The 20,554-nt window shown below is 52.9% G+C and overlaps 1 protein-coding gene and 1 long non-coding RNA gene across 2 annotated transcripts; one reads left to right on the forward strand and one right to left on the reverse strand.

The window, feature by feature from the left end:
• Positions 1 to 1,042: 1,042 nt before the first annotated feature.
• On the reverse strand, positions 1,043 to 8,301 carry LOC127586573 (claudin-7-like). Its single transcript, XM_052044633.1, has 4 exons — positions 7,946 to 8,301; positions 4,405 to 4,569; positions 2,744 to 2,828; positions 1,043 to 2,274 (listed from the first exon to the last, which is right to left on the reverse strand). The coding sequence occupies exons 1-4, from the start codon at positions 8,166 to 8,168 to the stop codon at positions 2,109 to 2,111; spliced, it is 639 nt and encodes a 212-aa protein (XP_051900593.1). The 5' UTR covers positions 8,169 to 8,301; the 3' UTR covers positions 1,043 to 2,108.
• Positions 8,302 to 8,404: 103 nt separating this feature from the next.
• On the forward strand, positions 8,405 to 19,567 carry LOC127586562 (uncharacterized). Its single transcript, XR_007958706.1, has 3 exons — positions 8,405 to 8,592; positions 16,343 to 16,677; positions 19,279 to 19,567. It is a non-coding gene; the product is annotated as an uncharacterized LOC127586562 (long non-coding RNA).
• The last annotated feature ends 987 nt before the right edge of the window (positions 19,568 to 20,554 follow it).

The following is a 20,554-nucleotide window of genomic DNA, read 5'->3' on the forward strand; positions in this document are numbered from 1 at the left end:
CAGAGGGTGGTGTGTATTTGGAATGAGCTGCCAGTAGTGGTTGAGGCAGGCACATCAGTGACATTTATAAGCTGTCCAGATGTCCATGGGTAGGAGAGGTTCAGAGGGCTCTGGGCCAAATGTGGGCAGGTGGGACTATCTCACTGGGCCACAGTCAGCATGGACGAGTTGGGCTGAAGGGCCCGTTTCCGTGCTGTGGGAGGCTAGGAGTTAGGCCTCGTAGTCCAGACTCGGGCCAGCACAGCCCTCAATCTCCAGACCCCTGCTCCATCAAAGATCATTGCGGTAATTTTCCGCCTCCCTCCTCCAACACCCCTATGGTTTGGGGAAACATTTCTCAGCAGCAACTGGAGGAAAAGGCTATTCAACTACATGGGGTGGCTGGAGGTCACAGGTCACAGCATGAGAAGCCCCAGCAGACAACCCAAGAGGGTTAATATGAAGGGAGGTGGTGATTGGGTGACCAAGCTGCCAATCTCATCACAACCTGCTCCTATTGGCTACTGGAGTTCCCTACTCTCAGATTGGTCCACACTGCAGGGCAGTTCCTCCCAAGAGTCACAATGGCAGGAACAGGCCCTTCGGCCCACTCTCTGCTGCCCATTCGCACTAATCCTGTGTTATTCCCCCCAGCAAATCAACTCCCCATTTTCACTCAGAGCAATTCAAAGCAGCCAATTAACCTCCAAACCTGCACCCACCCCCCCTCCAGGGACAGAAGAACAGACCAACCACCTCCCTCTTCCTCTAATCCAATGAGATGTGGTAAAGAGGCACAGCAAGATCCCACATGCAACAAAACGTAAATGGTGACGGGGAAAACTTCTCCGCAACGCAGGGGCGTGGAGCCAGGCAGCGGAGAGAACTCAGCACTTCCAGCCTCCTGCTGGCGAGGGCAGGCCAACTGTTGGCCGGAACCAAGGCTGAAGGAGCAGGAATTGAGCGTCCAGCCTCTGCTGTGCAACAGGAGAGTTTGTGGCAGCGTCCATGCAGGCAGCAGCTCTGCCCACGGTGAACGGAAGAGTGCAGACTTCACAACACAGCAGATTATGAACTTTATTTATGACAAAAAAATGTACAGGTACGCATTTTAAATATAAAACAGGACCACTCTTGAAAACCCCCCCGACTGCTGACAGGAGGCTTAAGCGAGCAGAAATTGTTTTTGAACCCCCGACTTCCACAGAAGGAACAGTCGCATTGGACCCCAACTAGGATGTCACAGGACCTGAACAGTGAGCCTCTCGGAGAAGCAGGAATGGGGTCTCCCTCGCAGAACGGATCCACCGACATCCTCGGTAACAATTCTCTCCCTCAGCGAGCAGCAGATCACAGACCAGAGTTATACTGTCCAGCAGTGCGGCAGGAGTTTGATTCTACACCTGTGGGAGGGTGTGCGGGAGACAGGACTGAGCCGAGTGGAGTGGGTGTATCAGTAGGGACAAGTAAAAGGGAGTTTGGAGAGAGAAGCAGTGGAGGGTTGCAGGCACTGAAGGATTGGGAAGATCGTGCACCTTGCTGCTGGTTCCAGTACAACCCAGGATCAGTGTGGCAGTTATCAGAGCATTTCCCAGCAGAGATCTGAAGCAGCTCCCAGTCTCCCCACACTTCTGGACACACCCACCCCTCTCCCAATTAAAAGTGACCCCATTAGACACAGTCTGGAGGCCATGCCAATGGCCCAAGCTCACTCAGGGCAAGCTGGCCAGTAGAGTCACAGTTTGATCCACCCCTCCCACTAATCTTGTGCCCTCCGCAAACAAGTGTTTGAAATATTCACGATGCATTTTTATTCCAGAAAGTTCTCATCCAGTGCTACTCCTGCACAAAAATTAAATCTATCACACCCCGCCAAAACCCCTCTCCCTCCCTCAGTTTTAAAAAAAGCCTCTAAACAAAAAAAATCCACACATTAAATGTTTAAAATAATAACAACTTAAAGCACAAAATTTACAATGCTCTGCTTAAGTCACAAATTCTCTCTTCATTCTGCACATCCCAGAGACAATCCTTCAGTCAACAGTTCTTGGAGGTGGTTTCCATTTAAAGAAAACCTCTGGCTGGGACACACTTTCCAGAGCTGCCCAGGCTTCAAGTCTATCCCAACCTCAGACAAACTCCTTGTTGCTGGAGGCCTTGGAACGAGCCTTGGATTTTGGATAGGAGCTAGGATAGCCGCTCTTCCTGGGACAGGAGCAACTGAGCATCCCACCGCCAATCAGCACCAGAGCTGCGCCAGCCCAGTTGACAAAGATGGCAGATCCAAATTCATACCTGAAAGAAAACAAGAAGATTGGATCAGGGGGTGAAGATTAGATACAGTGACGGGGGAGTCCTGGTCAAGACTAGGGCACAGCACCGAGGCTGTACTGACTATCATGACGACATAGGACACCATTCAGCCCATCAAGGATAGGCCAACTCAGCCATTTCATTTCCCCAGCCCCCACCCCACGTCATTGGGATGTGGGAGGAAACCAGAGAACCCAGGGAAACCCACAGGGAGGAGACACAGACACAGGTCCCTGGATCTGTGGGGCAGCTTTGCCCTGTGCCAGCACAGCTCCCAACATCTCCCACAACGGCAGCCAGTGGAGCATCCCTGCACTCAGTGCAGCAGTCACCCAGCACAGAACACAACAGACTGGTTTGGCAGTAGAGTTTCACAAGAGTCCTGCAGGGTGGTGCCAGATTAAATTCCAGAGCCTTTGACTTCACACCTCCCGTAACCAGAGGGACTTACTTTGTGTTCACAGGAGTGAGTGGATTGTAGAAGTCTCGCACGATCTGATTCCCGAACCAGGAGGCACCAATCAGCACACAGAGCCCTGCAGCGGAGAGAGGCAGGTGGTTACAGAACATCACGCAGGGCAGCAGACATCAAGGCATCCTCACCCCAATGGACAGAAATTCTTTTTTAATTCCCTTTTTAAAATTATATCCCCTTAACTGGACACCATGGAGTAAAAACCCAAAAACTTTACTACCTGCAAGGAACAGCAGGAGAAGGGCCGAATGGCTCCTCCAGCAGAAAGCCATCCATGAGGTGCTTTGAAAGCAAAAAATGAGGATACAGGACATGAAGTGGGGAAGGGGGGGGGGGGTTTGAGGGAGGAGGACTGGGGCAGAGGGGGAAAAGAGATCGAAAAAAGTCAACCTCAGAACCTTCAGTTCTATTCACCCAAGTCCTTGAGGAATGTGCAATAAAAATCCAAATCCCAGAAAATGAGGGAAGAGGATTCCTCAGAATTAGGGGTTGGACACCCAGCTCAGGAGGAGGGCAGTGACCCCCCCCCCCCCCCCCCCAAGAGGGTGTGCACACCCAGTTAACACAAGGACAGACCAGGTACATTGAAGGAATCCTGGGTCAAGGAGATAGAGCAGGGGAGGAGGGGGTAGGCCCTGCCCACCACCCCCCCCCCCCCCCCTTGCTGACACAGACTGACCTGGGACTGGAGCAGGGAAGGGGCCGATTGTCAGGTGAGAGGTGGGGTGTCCGGGACAAAGCGGGAAATAGAACACACGGGTTCCCATAGCTGAGGTTAGGGGAGGGGCATGGAATCAGCCGGTGGTCACAGCATGGCAGCAGACAGATACAACGACGCTGCCCATTAACAGGGACGCTATTGTTTACTCTGGAACTAAACGGAGATTTAACTGAGGTGTACATGATTCCTAGAACTTGGGGGAAAAAAGAGCAGGTGTACAAATTCAGCAGAAGGATGAGGGAATTCTTGGAATGCTGGGGCCTGGAACTCACTGGTTGGAGAATCAGAGGCTCCACCCACTGGGGCACAGAGCTGTGGAAGTGGCGGCTAGCCCAGTGTGCCAATGATGGGCCAAATGGCCCACAGGGCCATGAATTCCACGACCTCATCCACAACAGAGCCCCCTCCAGGAGCTCCAGTGATGGGAGGTCTGGTCACCAGCCTCCATTCCCATTGGTCAGGTTGGACGTGCACCTCTGGCAGGTAGGGGGCGAAACTGAAGGGCTCTCCCCTCTAATCAAAGCCAGGAGGGCACAGATCCATCTCTGCCCAGCACCAGGAGGGTTTGGTTGGATTCTCCTCACTTGATCTTGTTAGGCAACTTGCCCTCACTGCCCCCCCCCCCCCCACCAAACCAGGCAGAGGGAAGGAGATGGGCAAGAGACTGGGGGGAAGGGTAAATGAGGGCAAAGTTCTCCTTGGTGGGACAGGCAGTTGCCCTGTAGGGTGGCCCAATGGGTGCTGGAATATTTGGGGTGTAAGACAGCCCCCTTCTCCCCTGGACACCACAGCCACCCCCCCCCCCCCAACCCCACGAGCTGGGACCCACACTCCCCCAGATGGGGCCAGGAGGAGCAGCAGAAAGTCCCCACCACCCCCATGGGGTGGGGAAATCAGGCCACAGTCTGGAGCTCACCTGCGAGGATGAAGGCGATGCCCCCGCTCATGGCGATACGGGCCTTGCGCACTTTGTCGTCACCGCCGCACTTGGTGCACTTCATGCCCACGGTGCTGATGCCAAGTGCCAGGATGCCAACCACAATCCCCACTACCATCAGGGCACGGGTCGCCTGCAGGGATGCTGAAAAAGAGAAAGAGACTGAGAGGCTGCAGCAGTCATCCCAACCGTCCCGAACAGGAATCGCCACACTCCGGGCCACACCTGGGGCCCAGCCGTCCCAAACAGGAATCGCCACACTCCGGGCCACACCTGGGGCCCAGCCGTCCCAAACAGGAATCGCCACACTCCGGGCCACACCTGGGGCCCAGCCGTCCCAAACAGGAATCGCCACACTCCGGGCCACACCTGGGGCCCAGCCGTCCCAAACAGGAATCGCCACACTCCGGGCCACACCTGGGGCCCAGCCGTCCCAAACAGGAATCGCCACACTCCGGGCCACACCTGGGGCCCAGCCGTCCCAAACAGGAATCGCCACACTCCGGGCCACACCTGGGGCCCAGCCGTCCCGAACAGGAATCACCACACGCTGGGTCCCTTCCTTGGGGCAGGAAGGGCTCAGTATCCCAATGGAATGGAGACCCTTTGTCCCTGGGACCTCCATCCCTGAATCCCAGAAGACACACCTGTGGAATTCCAATGCCCACTGACACACCCCACAGTGGGGGGGGGGGGGCTGCCAGGTCTCCCCTGCAGAAGCTGCCTGCCCCCCACCTCCCCCAAGCAGCAAGTTGCTCTCCAACCAACAGCTCACCCCCAATAATCAGCTTACCCACCCCCCCCCCACACAGAGGAAGTTCATCAATGGGAAATGTACCCACATCTACCAAGGGCTAGCACAGACAGAAAGGGAGAGTGGCCTTGCAGTTCTAGAAATAGATGGTCTGGGTAATGGGAACAGTGACAGGGCCACTGGAACAGTAACCAAGGGCAAGGATGATCCACAGAAAAATCACACCCCACGCAAATTCAATTCAGTCAACTAAATAACAGGAAATTAAAAAACAAACTGAAACCATTGGATTATCCTTTAAACCCCATGTCCTGCCCTCATCCTCCAGCACCTCCCTCCCTTCAAACTGAGGGCAGTGATGGCTCCCCAGGACACATCCTGGGAATGGAGTCACATTAGAGCAGGGTAACCGGGAACCGGTGCTGAGCAGCAGGAGTGTTACCAAAACCTCACAGGGGGAAGTGGAGCCAAGCGAGAGGAACAGTGCAGTCACAGTCATATCACACTCCTGACTGACAACAGAACAAGGGAGGGGGAATGACAGAGGCCAGTGAGGGGGTGTCGTCAGCCAAAACCCTCCCTAGGGTGACCGGGAGCCCATAATGAGCTGCTCCATACAACTGGCATGGGCAGTTGCAAGGTCCTGGGGGCTCAGAAAATGTTGGAGAAAATTCTTCCAAGAACATGGAATATTGGGAGGTGGATGAAGGGGATTGGAGAGCTGTGTTGGTGGTGGTGGTGGGGGTGCACGCAGCAGAGGGTTTGTGTCACCGCTCTCCCCCCTCCCCCACACTTTACCCAGGGACAGGACAGGAGCTGGGAGGTGTCCAACCCTCCCCAACAGGAAGGGAATGGGAGCAGCTCCTGCTTGCTGCAGGTGTGACCTCTGGGTCACAGTTTCACACAAACAGCATTTGCATTTCAATGGAACTTGGCCACAAGGCAAGAAACAGCCTCACCTGCAGCATGGTCAGCAGAGGAGGGGGAGGGGTGTGTTTCCCTCCCCCCCATCAATTCCTAATCCTTCCCCACCCCACCCAAACACACACCCCAATCCCATCTCCAGCTCCCTACCCCCACCACATGGTCGGTTGACTGTCAGGTATTTGTGGAGGGACATTTCCTGGTACAAGCTGCTTTGTGAAAACAGGAACTCACCCCAACAAATCAGGGTGGGGAAGGACTACAGTTTAGGGTTCTTCTGCCATTGGAGAGGGAGGGGTGGGGGGGGTCAGGCGAGGAAGACCCTTAAATATTGTAAATATGGGATTGGGATAGCCCCCAGGGAGCCACATGTGTGGCATTGGTGCTGGTTTATATAAAAAGGTAACACTAATGATTGATCTGTAAAGGTTTGCACTGTTTTATTGTTGGATATATTTTTTTATGATTAAAATTTATTTTGGAAATAACAAAAGGTCAGGGTGGGGCTTGGGAGAGGATTGAGACCCATGGACACACAGGACCGGGGCTGGAGCTGGTTCCCTGGGGGAGGGGAGGGAAGGACACCACAGGTTACAGGAAGACCCACCGTCACACCTGCCTCAGCCGTCCGGGCGATTCACAGGAGCTCAGGGGGAATGTCTGCAGGTGGGGAGAGGCTGGAATTCCCCGTTGGTGACATACCCAGGTCCCCAGGAAGGGGGAAGGTCGGAGATCCCCACACACGCAGGGAGGGGGCAACGGTGGACCCACTGCAGGTGCTCCACCCCACGGTTGGGGGTGAACGAGTGAACCCCAAGACCCACAGGAGTTCCAACCCATGGGGGGGGGGGGGGAAGAGAACATTTAAACCCTCAAATCCAACCCTTTAACGGGGTAGAGGCACCAGCGCCCACCCCAAGGCGGGCGCCCACCTGCTGGGAGGTCTCCCCCCCCCCCCATTTGCTGGGCTCCTTCCCAATCTCGGTCAATGACCCGTGGTTGGGATGTTATCAGTTCCCACTGCACCCAATCTGACCTTAAACGCCCGAGTTTATCAGCATTGGTGTTAATTTAACAAACACGATAAGATAAATTAAATAAAGCGCGCCGTAAAAGAACACCTCAAGCCCAGAGAGTCCTCGCCACAACATTAGCGGCCGGGAGGGGGGAAGACAAGCACCATGTCCTGGACGGAAGGTTTCTTTGTTTAATCTCCAGTCTCCCCGGGGGGGGGGGGGGGGGGTGACGTCCACACAGACAGGCCGAAGGAAGAAACGACTTTTAGAAAAAAAAAGTTTGGCAATTTGCCACCACTTAATTTAGAGAGAACCGAGTTTATAGAGTGTTTAGGAAAAACATTGGGGGGGGGGGAAGAGGAGAAAGAGGTGGTGAAGAGATTTAACCGCCCGGGCGGGGCTTGTTCAAACACTAATTAATCAGATTCATTGTTTGACCCGCAGGACTTCCCCCAGCCCCTCCCCGGGTGCAAACAATCGTCCCACGAAGTCTTGAGACCCGCTCGAAACCCCGGTACAGATCCCCGGAACCCGCTCCAGACCCCGTCCAACCCCGGCACAGCCCCCCTGGGACCCGCTCCAGACCCCAGCACAGACCCCTCGGAACCCGCTCCAGACCCCGTCCAACCCCGGCACAGCCCCCCGGAACCCGCTCCAGACCCCGTCCAACCCCGGCACAGCCCCCTGGGACCCGTTCCAGACCCCTCGGAACCCGCTCCAGACCCCGTCCAACCCCGGGACCCCGCTCCAGATCCCTAGAACCCGCTCCAGACCCCGTCCAACCCCGGCACAGACCCCCGGGACCCCGCGGCCGCCGCTGCCTCACCTCCCAGCGCCAGGATCGAGTCGTACACCTTGCACTGCATCTGCCCGGTGCTCTGGAAGACGCAGTTCATCCACAGCCCCTGGTACACCGCCTGCGCCGTGATAATGTTGTCCCCGGCGTAACTCGACATCTTCCACTGAGGCATGATGGTGCTGGCCACCACGGCGATCCAGCCCAGGATGGCCAGGGTATAGCCCAGGATCTGCAGCCCCGCGTTCGCCATCGGTTCGGTCCCCACCCGCCGCACGAAGTTCACCTGAAATTAGCGAGTTGGAGCAAAAGTTGCGGAGACTTTGCGCAGCGCTGGAGCCGGTGTCCTGCCTGTCCGGTGCTCGCCTCTCCTACCTGGCACGGCCCCGCCGGCACCTGTTTTTAACTGGAGGGCCGCGGGGACGCGCCCCGCCTCCTCGGGGACGCGCGGCGGGTTTCGATTGGGAAACCGCCCAAGTTTCGGCATGGTGCGCGCTCCCGGGGTTTCACCCAACGCAACAGAAATAACTAATCGGCTCGCTGCCGACGTTACTGCAGCCCCGCCACAAACTCGGTTAGACGGTGGCGGCTGCCGCAGCCAGTGGAACAGCAAGATCCCACGGGGAGCCACGTGATGCTGACTCACCTCCTCTGGTTTCGTTGGGTTGATTCAGGGGGTAAATATTTCCCCCCCCCCCCGGGGAGGGGGTAAACCTGAGACTGAGAAAGGTGGCCGCGGTTTACGTCCAGCGGAGGGGGGCTCCCTCAGCACGGCGCGGCGCTCCCTCATCCCCGCCCCTCCCCTCCCCTCCCCTCCCCTCCCGTCAATGGGGACGGGGATGGTTCCCTCCCTGAGGGTCTCTGGGGATGATGCTGGCGCTCTCTGAACTCTGAAATCGCACGCCCGTCCCCTGGGGGGGGGAGGGGGTCACCGACACACGCTCCCAACCTCACTCTGATCGGTAAGTTTCATTTTAAGTGTGTCTGAATTTTGATTAATAGGAAACTCTTGCAATTGGTGACAAGACCTGGGGCATCTTTGGGTGTGATTGGTTACAGGAGGCCAATGCAGTCCCATACATGGGTGGAGGGTACAGATAACTCGGGGGGGGGGGGTGCAGATAACTCAGGAGGGCCCCCTTGGGTGTGACACCTGCCATGTACAGAGGGGACTGGTCTGACTGGGAGAGGAGGACTGTCAGTGGTTCAGGCCAGGATCTTACCTCAGATTGTGGGACTCTGTGTCTGGGAGGGGGGTAGGAGTGTCCCAGAGTCACACAGCATGGAAACAGGCCCTTCAGCCCAATTCGTCCATGCCGACCGTCCCATTTGCCCACGTTTGGCCCACGTCCCTCTAGACCCTTCCTTTGCCGTGTACCTGTCCGGGTGCCTTTCAAATGTTGTTAATGTACCTGCCTCACCCGCTTCCTCTGGCAGCTCGTTCCACGTACCCACCACCTTCTGTGTGAAGAAGTTGCCCCTCAGGTCCCCTTTAAACCTTACCCCCTCACCTTAAACCCTTAGACTCCCCTACCCTGGGCAAAAAGATTGTGACCGTCCACTTTATCGATGCCCCTCGTGATTTTATAAACCTCTGTAAGGTCAACCCTCGGCCTCCTTCCCTCCAGGGAAATAAGTCCCAGCCTGTCTGGCCTCTCCTTATAACCCAAGCCCTCCAGTCCTGGTAATATCCTTGTAAATAATTTCTGCCCCCCCCTCCAGCTTAATGACATCCTTCCTACAGCTGGGTGAGCAGAGCTGTACACAACACTCCTGGTCTCACCAATGTCCTGTACAGCTCTAACATAACGTCCCAAGTCAGTGCCCTGACCGATGAAGGCCAGCGTGCCGAACGCCTTCTTCACCGCCCTGTCTGCCTGTGATGCCACTTTCAGGGAACCATGTACCTGTACCCCTGGGTTTCTCTGTTCGACAATACTCCTTGGGGCAGAGGGGAGCCTCTCTGTCTGGGCATAGACCACAGTTGGAAAGCAAAGACTCACCCTGCAAAGCAAAGGGCTGCACTTGCTGGAAAGCTGAAATAAAAACAAAAATACTGCTGGAAACACCCAGTACTCCACTGTGGAGAGAGGAAAGGGTTAATATTTCAGGTCGAAGACCCCATTAACCCTGCCCCTTGCTCCACAGAGGCTGCCTGACCTGCTGAGTGTTTCCAGCATTTCCTGATTTGATTCTGGGCGATCCAAGTGTTGTGACTACTGTATAAAGAGAGCACTGAGTGCCCCCCTGTCCCATCAGCCCTGTACTGCTTCAGCTGTGTGGGATCGCACTAGTCCCATTGAACCAGCCGGGAGTCGCCTGGCCTTTGGTAGGGAGTTGGTTTATTGTTGTCACATGTACCCAGTTACAGTGGGAACCTGCATGTTGTCCAGACGGATCATTGCAAGGCAAAAGGACAAGCAGAACTGAATGTGGTGTCACAGTTACAGAGAAGGTGCAGGGCAGGCAGACAGTAAGGTGCAAGGGCCACGACTGGGTAGGTCGGGAGATCGAGAGTCCACCCTTTAGTGGGTGAGAAGTCTGTTCAGTGGTCGGATCGCAGTGGGACAGAAGCCGTCCTGGAGCCCGGTGGTGTCTGTTCTCAGGCTTCTGCATCTTCTGCCTGACGAGAGGGGGGAGAGGGGAGAATGTCTGGGTCTTTATTACAGCTTTCTGGCATCTGCAGGGTTAGGACTTGCTCCTTGCCTCCCTCCCTACTCTAACCTCTTGCTGCTCTTCGTGTTTCCTCTCTCTTCCTCTCCTGCTCCCTCTTTTAATTTGCTCTCCATTTGAAGTCTATCTTTGGCATTCTTTACCTTTGTGACACCCCTCCCTTCTTTCTCTCAACTCTCCTCACACCTCTCCGCCTCTTACCTCTGCCTGACTTTACTTATTTAGAAGGTTAACGAGGTTCAGCTTGTCACCGAACACTCTACCAAACTTGTACTGGTGAAAGTGTCCTGACTGGTTGCATCACAGTCTGGGACGGCAATTCCAATGTGCAGGAACGCAAGAAGCTGCAGAGAGGAGTGAACTCAGCCCAGTACATCATGGGCACGTCGCTCCCCACCATCTGGAGTATCCACAGGAAGCGCTGCCTCAAGATGGCAACATTCATCATCAAAGATCCCCACCATCCGGGCCGTGCCATCTTCTCACAGCTCCCACCGGGCAGGAGGTACAAAAGCCTGAAGTCCCCACACCTCCAGGTTCAGGAACAGCTACTTCCCTTCAACCATTCGGTTCTTGAACTGACCGGCACAACCCTGATCACTGCCTCAGTACAGCAACACTGGGACCACTCTGATCACTTTGCATGAAAGTGGACTTTGGTTTTTTTTCTTCTAATTGTGTTCTTTCTCGTAAAAATTGTGTTTAATTTATGTTCAATTTATGTGTTTCTTGTGAGTGCTGCTCATCTGATGCTCTGTGTCTGTGATGCTGCTGCAAGTAAGTTCTTCATTGCACCCGTGCGCACACGGACCTGTGACAATAAACTCGACTTTGATTTTAACTTTATCTCCTTTTTTCTGAATCTATTTCCCTCTCAATTTCTTCCTTTTTCTTCTCTTTCTCTCACCTTTGTTCTCCCCTCCTTTCCCTTTCACCCCTCTCCATCTCCCTCCCTCTCTTTCCCAAGATCCGCTTCCGCCCCTCCCGTCCCCTCCCCCACTGGATGTCATGGCTACGTCAGCTCCGGACTGAAACTAATTTATTCAAGCAGAAACACAATCCAGAATCACCTCTTCCCAATGATGTCACCAGATTCCCCACGGAGAAGGAACACTGAGTCACTTGCTCCATGGGTGATGGTTCACCGTTCCCAGTGATGTCACCAGGAACCCTCGCCATTGGCCGAGGGATCTCCCCCCCCCCGCCCCCCACCTGCGCTCCCACTGTCCACTGAACCACCCCTTGGTCACTGGCAGTGACCAAGATCACCCCTCCCTGTCTCCGTACCCTCTGCCCCCACAACCCACGGTGATCTCCTTCATTCCCCCAATGCCCATTGGTCTGCCGTTGGTGGCCTTCAACCCCCAGGGTCCTCAGCTCCCGAATTCCCTCCCCAAACCCCCTGGTCCTTCCCGCCCCAAACCTCCCTGGCTCCTGCAGCACCTCTGTCTCTGACCGGGATGGATTTCACCTGGTGCATCCCGTTCTGGGGCGGCCCTGGAGGGTTTGAGGGCTGTCTTACTCCGTAGAGTGCGCTGTGTCCCTGAAAACGTCTGTAATGTCAGTGCCCGTCCCGTCAGAGGAAGAGCTGGGGAATTCTCCATGGACTCCTGGAGCCAATGACTAATTATCTGGTTGTTATCATCTTCCTGTTTGTGGGATCTTGCTGTGCACACATGGGCAAGGTTTGTCAAGCTGGAGAGAGATTAAAAGCTTCTCTGACACAGAGCATTGGGAGCAGGAACCCTCTGACCCCAGGGTCAGTGGACAGGGATTGGGGGCAGGAACACTCTCTGACCCAGGGTTCAGAGGACAGGGATGGGGAGTGGGAGCCCTCTCTGACCCAGGGGTCAGTGGCCAGGGATCGGGGGCAGGAACCCTCTCTGACCCAGGGGTCAGTGGCCAGGGATCGGGGGCAGGAACCCTCTCTGACCCAGGGTTCAGTGGACGGGAATGGGGAGCAGGAACAATGATGACCCTCCTGAATTCTAACTAAATCCCACAAATTCCTGACCACACCACCGGTGCTCGGCACGGACCTGGATATAATTTGGGATTTTCCTGAGATGTATCCGGTCACCAGGTAAACTCCCAGCCCGTGGTTCTGTCCTGGACTCTTCCCCTGCACTTGTCCCTCCCCGGGGTGAGTTTGACAGTCAGGGTAACCCTGGCACCGAGGGACTCAGACTTTCCACGGGCCGCCCGACACGAGCCGATCTGTATGAATCAGAAGGTTCCGGAAGGTTGAGCAGAACTGGAAGAACCAGTACGTCCACTTTAACTCTCGCCGCCTGCACTTATCTCATCTCGGCTGCACAGGCTATGTGGGTGGGTCGCGTCAGGTGGCAGACTGAAACCATGGCAACCGGGGCCATCCAACAGTCGGAGCCTGTAATGGAACCGTAGCAACCAGCAGGGTCTGAATGTGATCGACAACAGCCAGGCCTGTAATCAGATTGGGGACTGTAGTAAAACCATAGCAACCAGTGCCTGTAATCAGATTGGGGACTGTAGTAAAACCATAGCAACCAGCGCCTGTAATCAAATCGGGGACTGTGGTAAAACCATAGCAACCAGCGCCTGTAATCCATTCGGGGACTGTGGTAAAACCATAGCAACCAGCGCCTGTAATCAAATCGGGGACTGTAATAAAACCATAGCAACCAGCGCCTGTAATCAAATCGGGGACTGTAATAAAACCATAGCAACCAGCGCCTGTAATCAAATCGGGGACTGTAATAAAACCATAGCAACCAGCGCCTGTAATCAAATCGGGGACTGTGGTAAAACCATAGCAACCAGCGCCTGTAATCCATTCGGGGACTGTGGTAAAACCATAGCAACCAGCGCCTGTAATCAAATCGGGGACTGTAATAAAACCATAGCAACCAGCGCCTGTAATCAAATCGGGGACTGTAATAAAACCATAGCAACCAGCGCCTGTAATCAAATCGGGGACTGTAATAAAACCATAGCAACCAGCGCCTGTAATCAAATCGGGGACTGTAATAAAACCATAGCAACCAGCGCCTGTAATCAAATCGGGGACTGATCAGGGACAGCCAGCATGGCTTTGTGAAGGGCAGATCATGTCTCACAAGCCTGATAGAGTTCTTTGAGGAGGTGACCAGACAGATCGATGAGGGTAGTGCAGTAGATGCGGTCTACATGGATTTTAGTAAGGCATTTGACAAGGTTCCACATGGTAGGCTTCTTCAGAAGGTGAGAGGGCATGGGATCCAGGGAAACTTGGCCGTGTGGATTCAGAATTGGCTTGCCTGTAGTAAGCAGAGGGTTGTGGTGGAGCGAGTGACCAGCGGTGTCCCACAAGGATCGGTTCTGGGACCTCTGCTTTTTGTGATTTTTCTTAATGACTTGGATGAGGGGGTAGAAGGGGGGGTTGGCAAGTTTGCAGATGACACAAAGGTTGGTGGTGTTGTGGATAGTGTAGAGGATTGTTGAAGATTGCAGAAGAGCTGGGCTGACAAGTGGCAGATGAAGTTCAATCGGAGAAGTGTGAGGTGGTACACCTTGGAAGGACAAACTCCAAGGCAGAGTACAAAGTTAATGGCAGGATTCTGGGCAGTGTGGAGGAGCAGAGGGATCTGGGGGTCCATATCCACAGATCACTGAAAGTTGCCTCACAGGTGGATAGGGTAGTTAAGAAAGCTTATGGGGTGTTAGCTTTCATAAGTCGTGGGATCGAGTTTAAGAGCCACAAGGTAATGATGCAGCTTTACAAAGCTCTGGTTAGACCACACTTGGAGCACTGTGTCCAGTTCTGGTCGCCTCATTATAGGAAGGATGTGGAGGTGTTGGAAAGGGTGCAGAGGAGATTTACCAGGATGCTGCCTGGATTAGAGAGGATGCATTATGAGGGGAGACTAAGGGAGCTCGGGCTTTACTCTGTGGAGAGGAGGAGGATGAGAGGAGACATGATAGAGGTGCACAAAATATTAAGAGGAATAGATAGAGTGGACAGCCAGCGCCTCTTTCCCAGGGCACCAATGCTCAATACAAGAGGACATGGCTTTAAAGTAATGGGTGGGAAGTTCAAAGGAGATGTCAGAGGAAGGTTTTTTACCCAGAGAGTGGTTGGGGCATGGAATGCGCTGCCTGGGGCGGTGGTGGAGGCAGGTACATTGGTCAAATTCAAGAGATTATTAGATAAGCATATGGAGGAATTTAAAATAGAGGAATATGTGGGAGGAAGGGGTTAGATAGTCTTAGGCGAGGTTTAAAGGTTGGCACAACATTGTGGGCTGAAGGGCCTGTATTGTGGTGTACTGTTCTATGTTCTATGACAGAATCAACCATTGTTTGTATTTGATCCTTGGTCTGTAATCAAACAACACGACCTGAACCTGTAGTTGAACTATTGTTCTTAATCAATCCTGGACCTATTAGTAACAAGGGTTTGTAAACTAAACAAGATTACAAGCCAGGGCCCGTAATCTGGCAAGGTGGCACCGGAGCATGGTGACTCATTGCAAGCTGCTCTCTACAGATCTACTCATTACCCCTACTATAATCACTCTTCACTTTTAAATTTAAATTCTACGTCACTTACTACACTTTACTCTGTACTGTTATTGTCTTTACCTGGACTTCCTCAATGCACTCTGTACTAACTCAGTGTAACTGCACTGTATAATGAACTGACCTGTATGATCGGTTTGTAAGACAAGTTTTTCACAGTACCTTGGTACAAGTGACAATAATAAACCAATACCAATCAGACCACCATCCGCCATTGGGACGAGGTCCTCGATCTGACCAGGGCCTGGAATGCGGCCTCAGCCTGTGATTTGAGTGGAGGAGGTGTGACTCCCACAGGTGAGGACAGCGGACAGAGTTTCTGGACACACGCTCCACTTCCGGGACAACGTCTGTGTCCTGGTTTCCTTGAACAGTTCCCTCTCTCTGTGCAGGACAGGGGACGGCAGACGTTGGAATCTGGAGCAACACACAAGGCGCTGGAGGAACTCAGCGGGTCGGGCAGCATCTGTGGAGGGAAATGCACAGTCGACGTTTTGGGTCGAGACCCTTCATCAGGACAAACTGGCCCTCCCACCGGATGAAGGGCCTCGACCTGAAACATCGACTGTCCATTTCCCTCCACAGATGCTGCCCGACCCGCTGAGTTCCTCCAACAGTCTGTGTGTCGCTCCCTCTCTCTGTGCCGCCTGTCGGGACAGATCAACAGGGACAGCATCAATGAAGTCATCTGTTTTGATAAGCTTCCCCTGCTTTGCCTCAGAGTGGGACTGATACTCGGATAACATCAGCCCGTTTGCAGAGTTCAAACCTGCTGCTGGCGAGATAAAAAGCTCCAGACCTTACAAGCACCCAATTACCCACCCACCTCCCCAACACCCCCATTCAACACCCAACCCTTCCCCGAGTATATGAAATGCATCTTATCTCTGCGTAACCAGAAACCTTTTGTTTGGCTGCAGGTAGTGAGACAGGGCTGATTGAGTTTATTAAGTTCTGATTTTTGATTTAAATTAGAATCCAATGATGTTTTTCTTATTTAAAATGCTGAGTGTAGACTGGAGTTTATAACATAACTTTATTCAAATCACTTCTAAAGTTCCAATAACGTCTGGATTTAGATCCAATCAGATTTTAAAATATTTACCGTTTTACAAATTATACTTTTCTGGGCAAATTTACTTTTTGAAAATTGGTCCGGTTTACTTAAATTTATTAATCACCTAATTGTACTTTCCTGCTTTGTTTTTTCATCAGCTCCTGGTGACAGCGACTTTAATCTCCATTTCGATTGGCCAAAACATTTCAATAATAAAGCTTCGGTGGATGGATTCCTGGAGTGTGTACAAGATGTTACGTTGACGTGGCTGGGGAACAGGCTATCCTTGGCTGGGCAATGAGAAGGTGTTAGTTAATAATTGTGTGTGGGCTTCTCAACATGACAGGATTTTTTCATTAAGAGGAAATTGAAGCCGTTCAGTGTGGAACGATGGGTCCAGTTTGAGACAAACAGTGAGGGGAGAGTTGACAATGACGGACCGGGGAGTTTCATCGAAGGTACAACAGTCGATAGTCAATGGCTAATGTTTAAGGTATGAATATTTGACTGTAGTGGTTACAACACAAACAGAGAAGTGACCCAACCTCAGCAAAAAAAGGAAGTCAAGGGTGGCTTTAGACCTAAAGGGAAAGGTGGCTGCTCTGAGGATCGTGAGTAGCTTAAAATCCAGCAAAAAATAGGACCAAGAGTTTGATGAAGGGAAGAAGTGTGAGGTGTTTCACTTTGGGAGGTCAAATGTAAACTGACAGTACACTATTACTGGCAGGACCCTTAACAGTGTTGATGTGCAGAGGGATCTTGAGGTCCAAGTCCAGAGCTCCCTGAAGGTGGCTGCACAGGTTGACAGGGTGGTAAAGAAGGCGTATGGCACGTGTGCCTTTTATTAGTCGAGGAACTGAGTTCAAGAGTCGGGAGGTTACGTTGCAGCTTTATAAAACTCTAGTGAGGCTATATTTGGAGCATTGTGTGTAGTTCTGGTCGCCTCATTACAGGAAGGATGTGGAGGCTTTGGAGAGGGTGCAGAAGAGGTTCACCGAGATGCTGCCTGGATTAGAGGGCATGAGCTATAAGGAGAGGTTGGACAAACTTGGGTTGTTTTCTCTGGAGCGGTGGAGGCTGAGGGGAGACCTGACAGAGGTTTATAAGATTATGAGAGGCACAGATAGAGCAGACAGCCGGTATCTTTTCCCCAGGGTTGAAATGTCTAATACCAGAGGGTGTGCATTTAAGGTGAGGGGAGATGTGTGGGTCAGGTTTTTTACATAGCGAGTGGTAGGTGCCTGGAATGTGCTGCCTGGGGTGGGGGTGGAGGCAGATACGATAGAGGGGTTCAAGGGGTTTTTAGCTCGGCACATGAATGTTCAGGGAATGGAGGGATGTGGACCGTGTGCAGGCAGAAGGGATTCGTTTAGTTGGGCATTTGCTTACTAATGTAACTAGTTCCGCACAACATTGTGGGCTGAAGGGCCTGGTCCTGGGCTGTACTGTTCTATGGTCTAAGTATCGAGAATGGGAGTAAACCTGCAAGGAACAGAAAAGTGGTCTCAAACGCTTCTGCAAGTATGTGAAAGAAGCAAAAATAACGAACGTAAAATGTTGGTCCTTACAGTTAAAAATGGGACATTTATACTGGGGAATATAGAAGCGATTAAACAAATACTTTGGTTCTTCCAGTTAACTCTGGAGGAGGCCTTTCAGCCCATTAGATCCATATGGCTCCTGCAGTCCAATCCCATTGATGTTATCCTCCCTCCCTGTACCTCTGCAGCTTATTCCCCCTCACACACACCCATCCACTCCTCTGCCACAAACCTACAATGGGGGCAGTTTATGGCGGCCAATTACCGGGGGGAAACCCACGCGGTCACAGGGAGAATGTGCAAACTTTACATCGACAGCGCCGGAGGTCAGGATCAAACCCGGGTCTCTGGGGCTGGGAGGCAGCAAATATCACCCCACTGTTTGAAACATGGGGGTGGGGGGGGGAGTAAATGGGGAACTAGAGAGCGGGTAACCCATTGTCAGTACTACTGAGAACGCTTGAGTCTGGTAAAGGAAAGGTTGGCCGGGCTGGGTCTTTACTCCTTGGGGTGAAGGAGAATGAGGGGTGATCTTGTAGACATTTATAAAATCATGAGAGGCACAGATAAGGTGGACGGTAACAGTCTTTTCCCCAGGGTAGGAGAGTCCAAAACTAGGGGGCATAGGTTTAGGGTGAGAGAGGAAAGGTTTAAAAGGGACCTGAGGGGCAAGTTTTTCCCACATGGTGGTGAGTGTATGGAACGAGCTGCCAGAGGAAGTGGGTGAGGCAGGTACAACAGTGTCACTTAAGAAGCACTTGGACAGGTACATGGAGGGTCGGGGCTGGGAGAGATATGGGCCGAACACAGGAAACTGGGACTAGCTGGGTGGGCACCGTGGTCGGCACGGACTGGTTGGGCTGAAGGGCCTCAATCCGTGTTGTATTGCTCTGTGACTCTGAAGGACATGAAAACAGAGGCACTTAGCAAAAATTCCTGGGATTAGACAAGGTTACCACGGATTTCTGTACCGGAGACTGTGTTTGACACACATTGTTCAGGATGTAACGGATCTGATGGGTAAGAGAGACCAGTGGATGTGGTGTGTTCAAATGTTCAGAAAGTCCAAGAGGTCAGTGTGTAATGTTACATCCCATGGGACCGGGACACGGACAGAGGAGAGGAAACGGAGGGTAGGAATGAATGGGGCATTCTCTGGGGGACAGGCAGTAACTACTGGGGCAGGGCAGGGATCAGTGCCCAGGATCCAGCCGGTCTCACTGTACGGCAACGAGTCGGATGGGGGGACAGAGTAAAATGTTTCTAAATGTGCTGATGATGCAAAATTGAGTGGGATTGGGAGTGAGGAGAACACGAAGGGGCTTCGGGGCGATTTGGTCCAGGTGAGTGAGTGGGCAAGTACTCGGCAAATGCAATTTAACGTGGAAAAATGTGATGTTATCCACTGTGGAGGGAGAAACCAAGTCAGAGTGTTACTTAAATGGTGAGAGATTGACCTTGAACACCAGTCACTGACAGCAAGCGTAAGATAAGATTTCTTTATTACTCACATGTACATCAAAACACACAGTGAAATGCATCTTTCTGTGTAGAGTGTTCTGGGGGCAGCCCACAAGTGTCGCCACGCTTCCGGCGCCAACATAGCACGCCCACAACTTCCTAACCTGTACGTCTTTGGAATGTGGGAGGAAACCAGAGCACCCGGAGGAAACCCGCGCAGACACGGGAGAACGTACAAACTCCTTACAGGCAGAGACGGGAATTGAACCCCGATCGCTGGTGCTGTAATAGCGTCGCGCTAACCACTCATGAAACCGAGCGATTAAGAAGGGAAGTGGTCGGTTCACCTTTCTGCAGGAGGAACAAGGGTGTGTGGCTACAATCACACAGGGCCTCGGTGAGTCCACACCTCGTGCACAGGCTTGGTCTCCTGACTGAAGTGAGCATCTGCTTGTTGGAGAGTGTGGTGATGGGTCACAGGTGTAGACTGGGTCAGTTAGGCCTGCGTTCACTGCGGTTTAGGAAAATGAGAAGAGGTGGGATGTGGGGAGGTTGGGTCCCCGGCTGGGGACCAGGTACCCAGTTCACAGTCTCAGGCTACAGGGGAAGGTGTTAAGGACGGAGATGGAGGAACCACTAAAGGCCGCAGAGGACGTGTCTCGGGAGATGTTTGAGACGTCGATACATTTCACCACACCTTTTGTGTGGAGGGAGAGACTGGGATCTGGCAGTGAGGGGGGGAGATCGTTGTATCAAATTGTAGCATAAGGCCAACCGGCTGAATGGTGTCATCCAGCTCCTGGTTTCTGCGTTTTCCTGCAGGTGTCCAGTCCGTCCCTGACCAGCCTCCCCTCCACGGACAGCCTCGGGAAAGCAGCCGATGTAACCAAGGACCCTCTCCCACCCCGGACAATCCCTCTTCTCTCCTCTCCCATGGGCAGAAGATACAGAAGCTTGAGACCTTGTACGACCAGGCTTAAGGACAGCTTCTATCCACTGTTATCAGACTCTTGATCAGACCTCTCACACGTTAAAGACGAACTGTTGATCTCCCAATCTACCTCGTTGTGGCCCTTGCACCTTATTGTCTGCCTGCACTGCACTTTCTCTGTAACTGTAACACTTTATTCTGCATTCTGTCTTCCTTTTGTACTACCTCGATGTACGGGATGATCTGTCTGGATGGCAGATAAACAGAAGTTTTTCACTGTATCTTGGTACACGTGACAATAATCAGCCAGTTACCAATTCCAAATCTGTTTCCCCTGTCCTGATGAAAGGTCCTTGACCTGAACTCTTTCTCCCTCCACAGATGCTGCTCGACCCGTTGTGTCTGTTACTGTTTCTTTCCCTTTTGGAGCGTTGTCT

The sequence above is a fragment of the Pristis pectinata genome, chromosome 37, assembly GCF_009764475.1.
Source record: "Pristis pectinata isolate sPriPec2 chromosome 37, sPriPec2.1.pri, whole genome shotgun sequence".
In the NCBI taxonomy this organism is placed as follows: Eukaryota; Metazoa; Chordata; class Chondrichthyes; order Rhinopristiformes; family Pristidae; genus Pristis; species Pristis pectinata.

What these genes read in the sequence shown, in the direction of transcription:
- LOC127586573 (XM_052044633.1), bottom strand. Translation starts at nt 8,168, where the DNA reads ATGGCGAACGCGGGGCTGCAGATCCTGGGCTATACCCTGGCCATCCTG. An exon ending in CTCGATCCTGGCGCTGGGAG is followed by an intron (nt 4,570 to 7,945) that starts GTGAGGCAGCGG and finishes TCTCTTTTTCAG; the next exon opens with CATCCCTGCAGGCGACCCGT. An exon ending in CATCGCCTTCATCCTCGCAG is followed by an intron (nt 2,829 to 4,404) that starts GTGAGCTCCAGA and finishes TCTCCGCTGCAG; the next exon opens with GGCTCTGTGTGCTGATTGGT.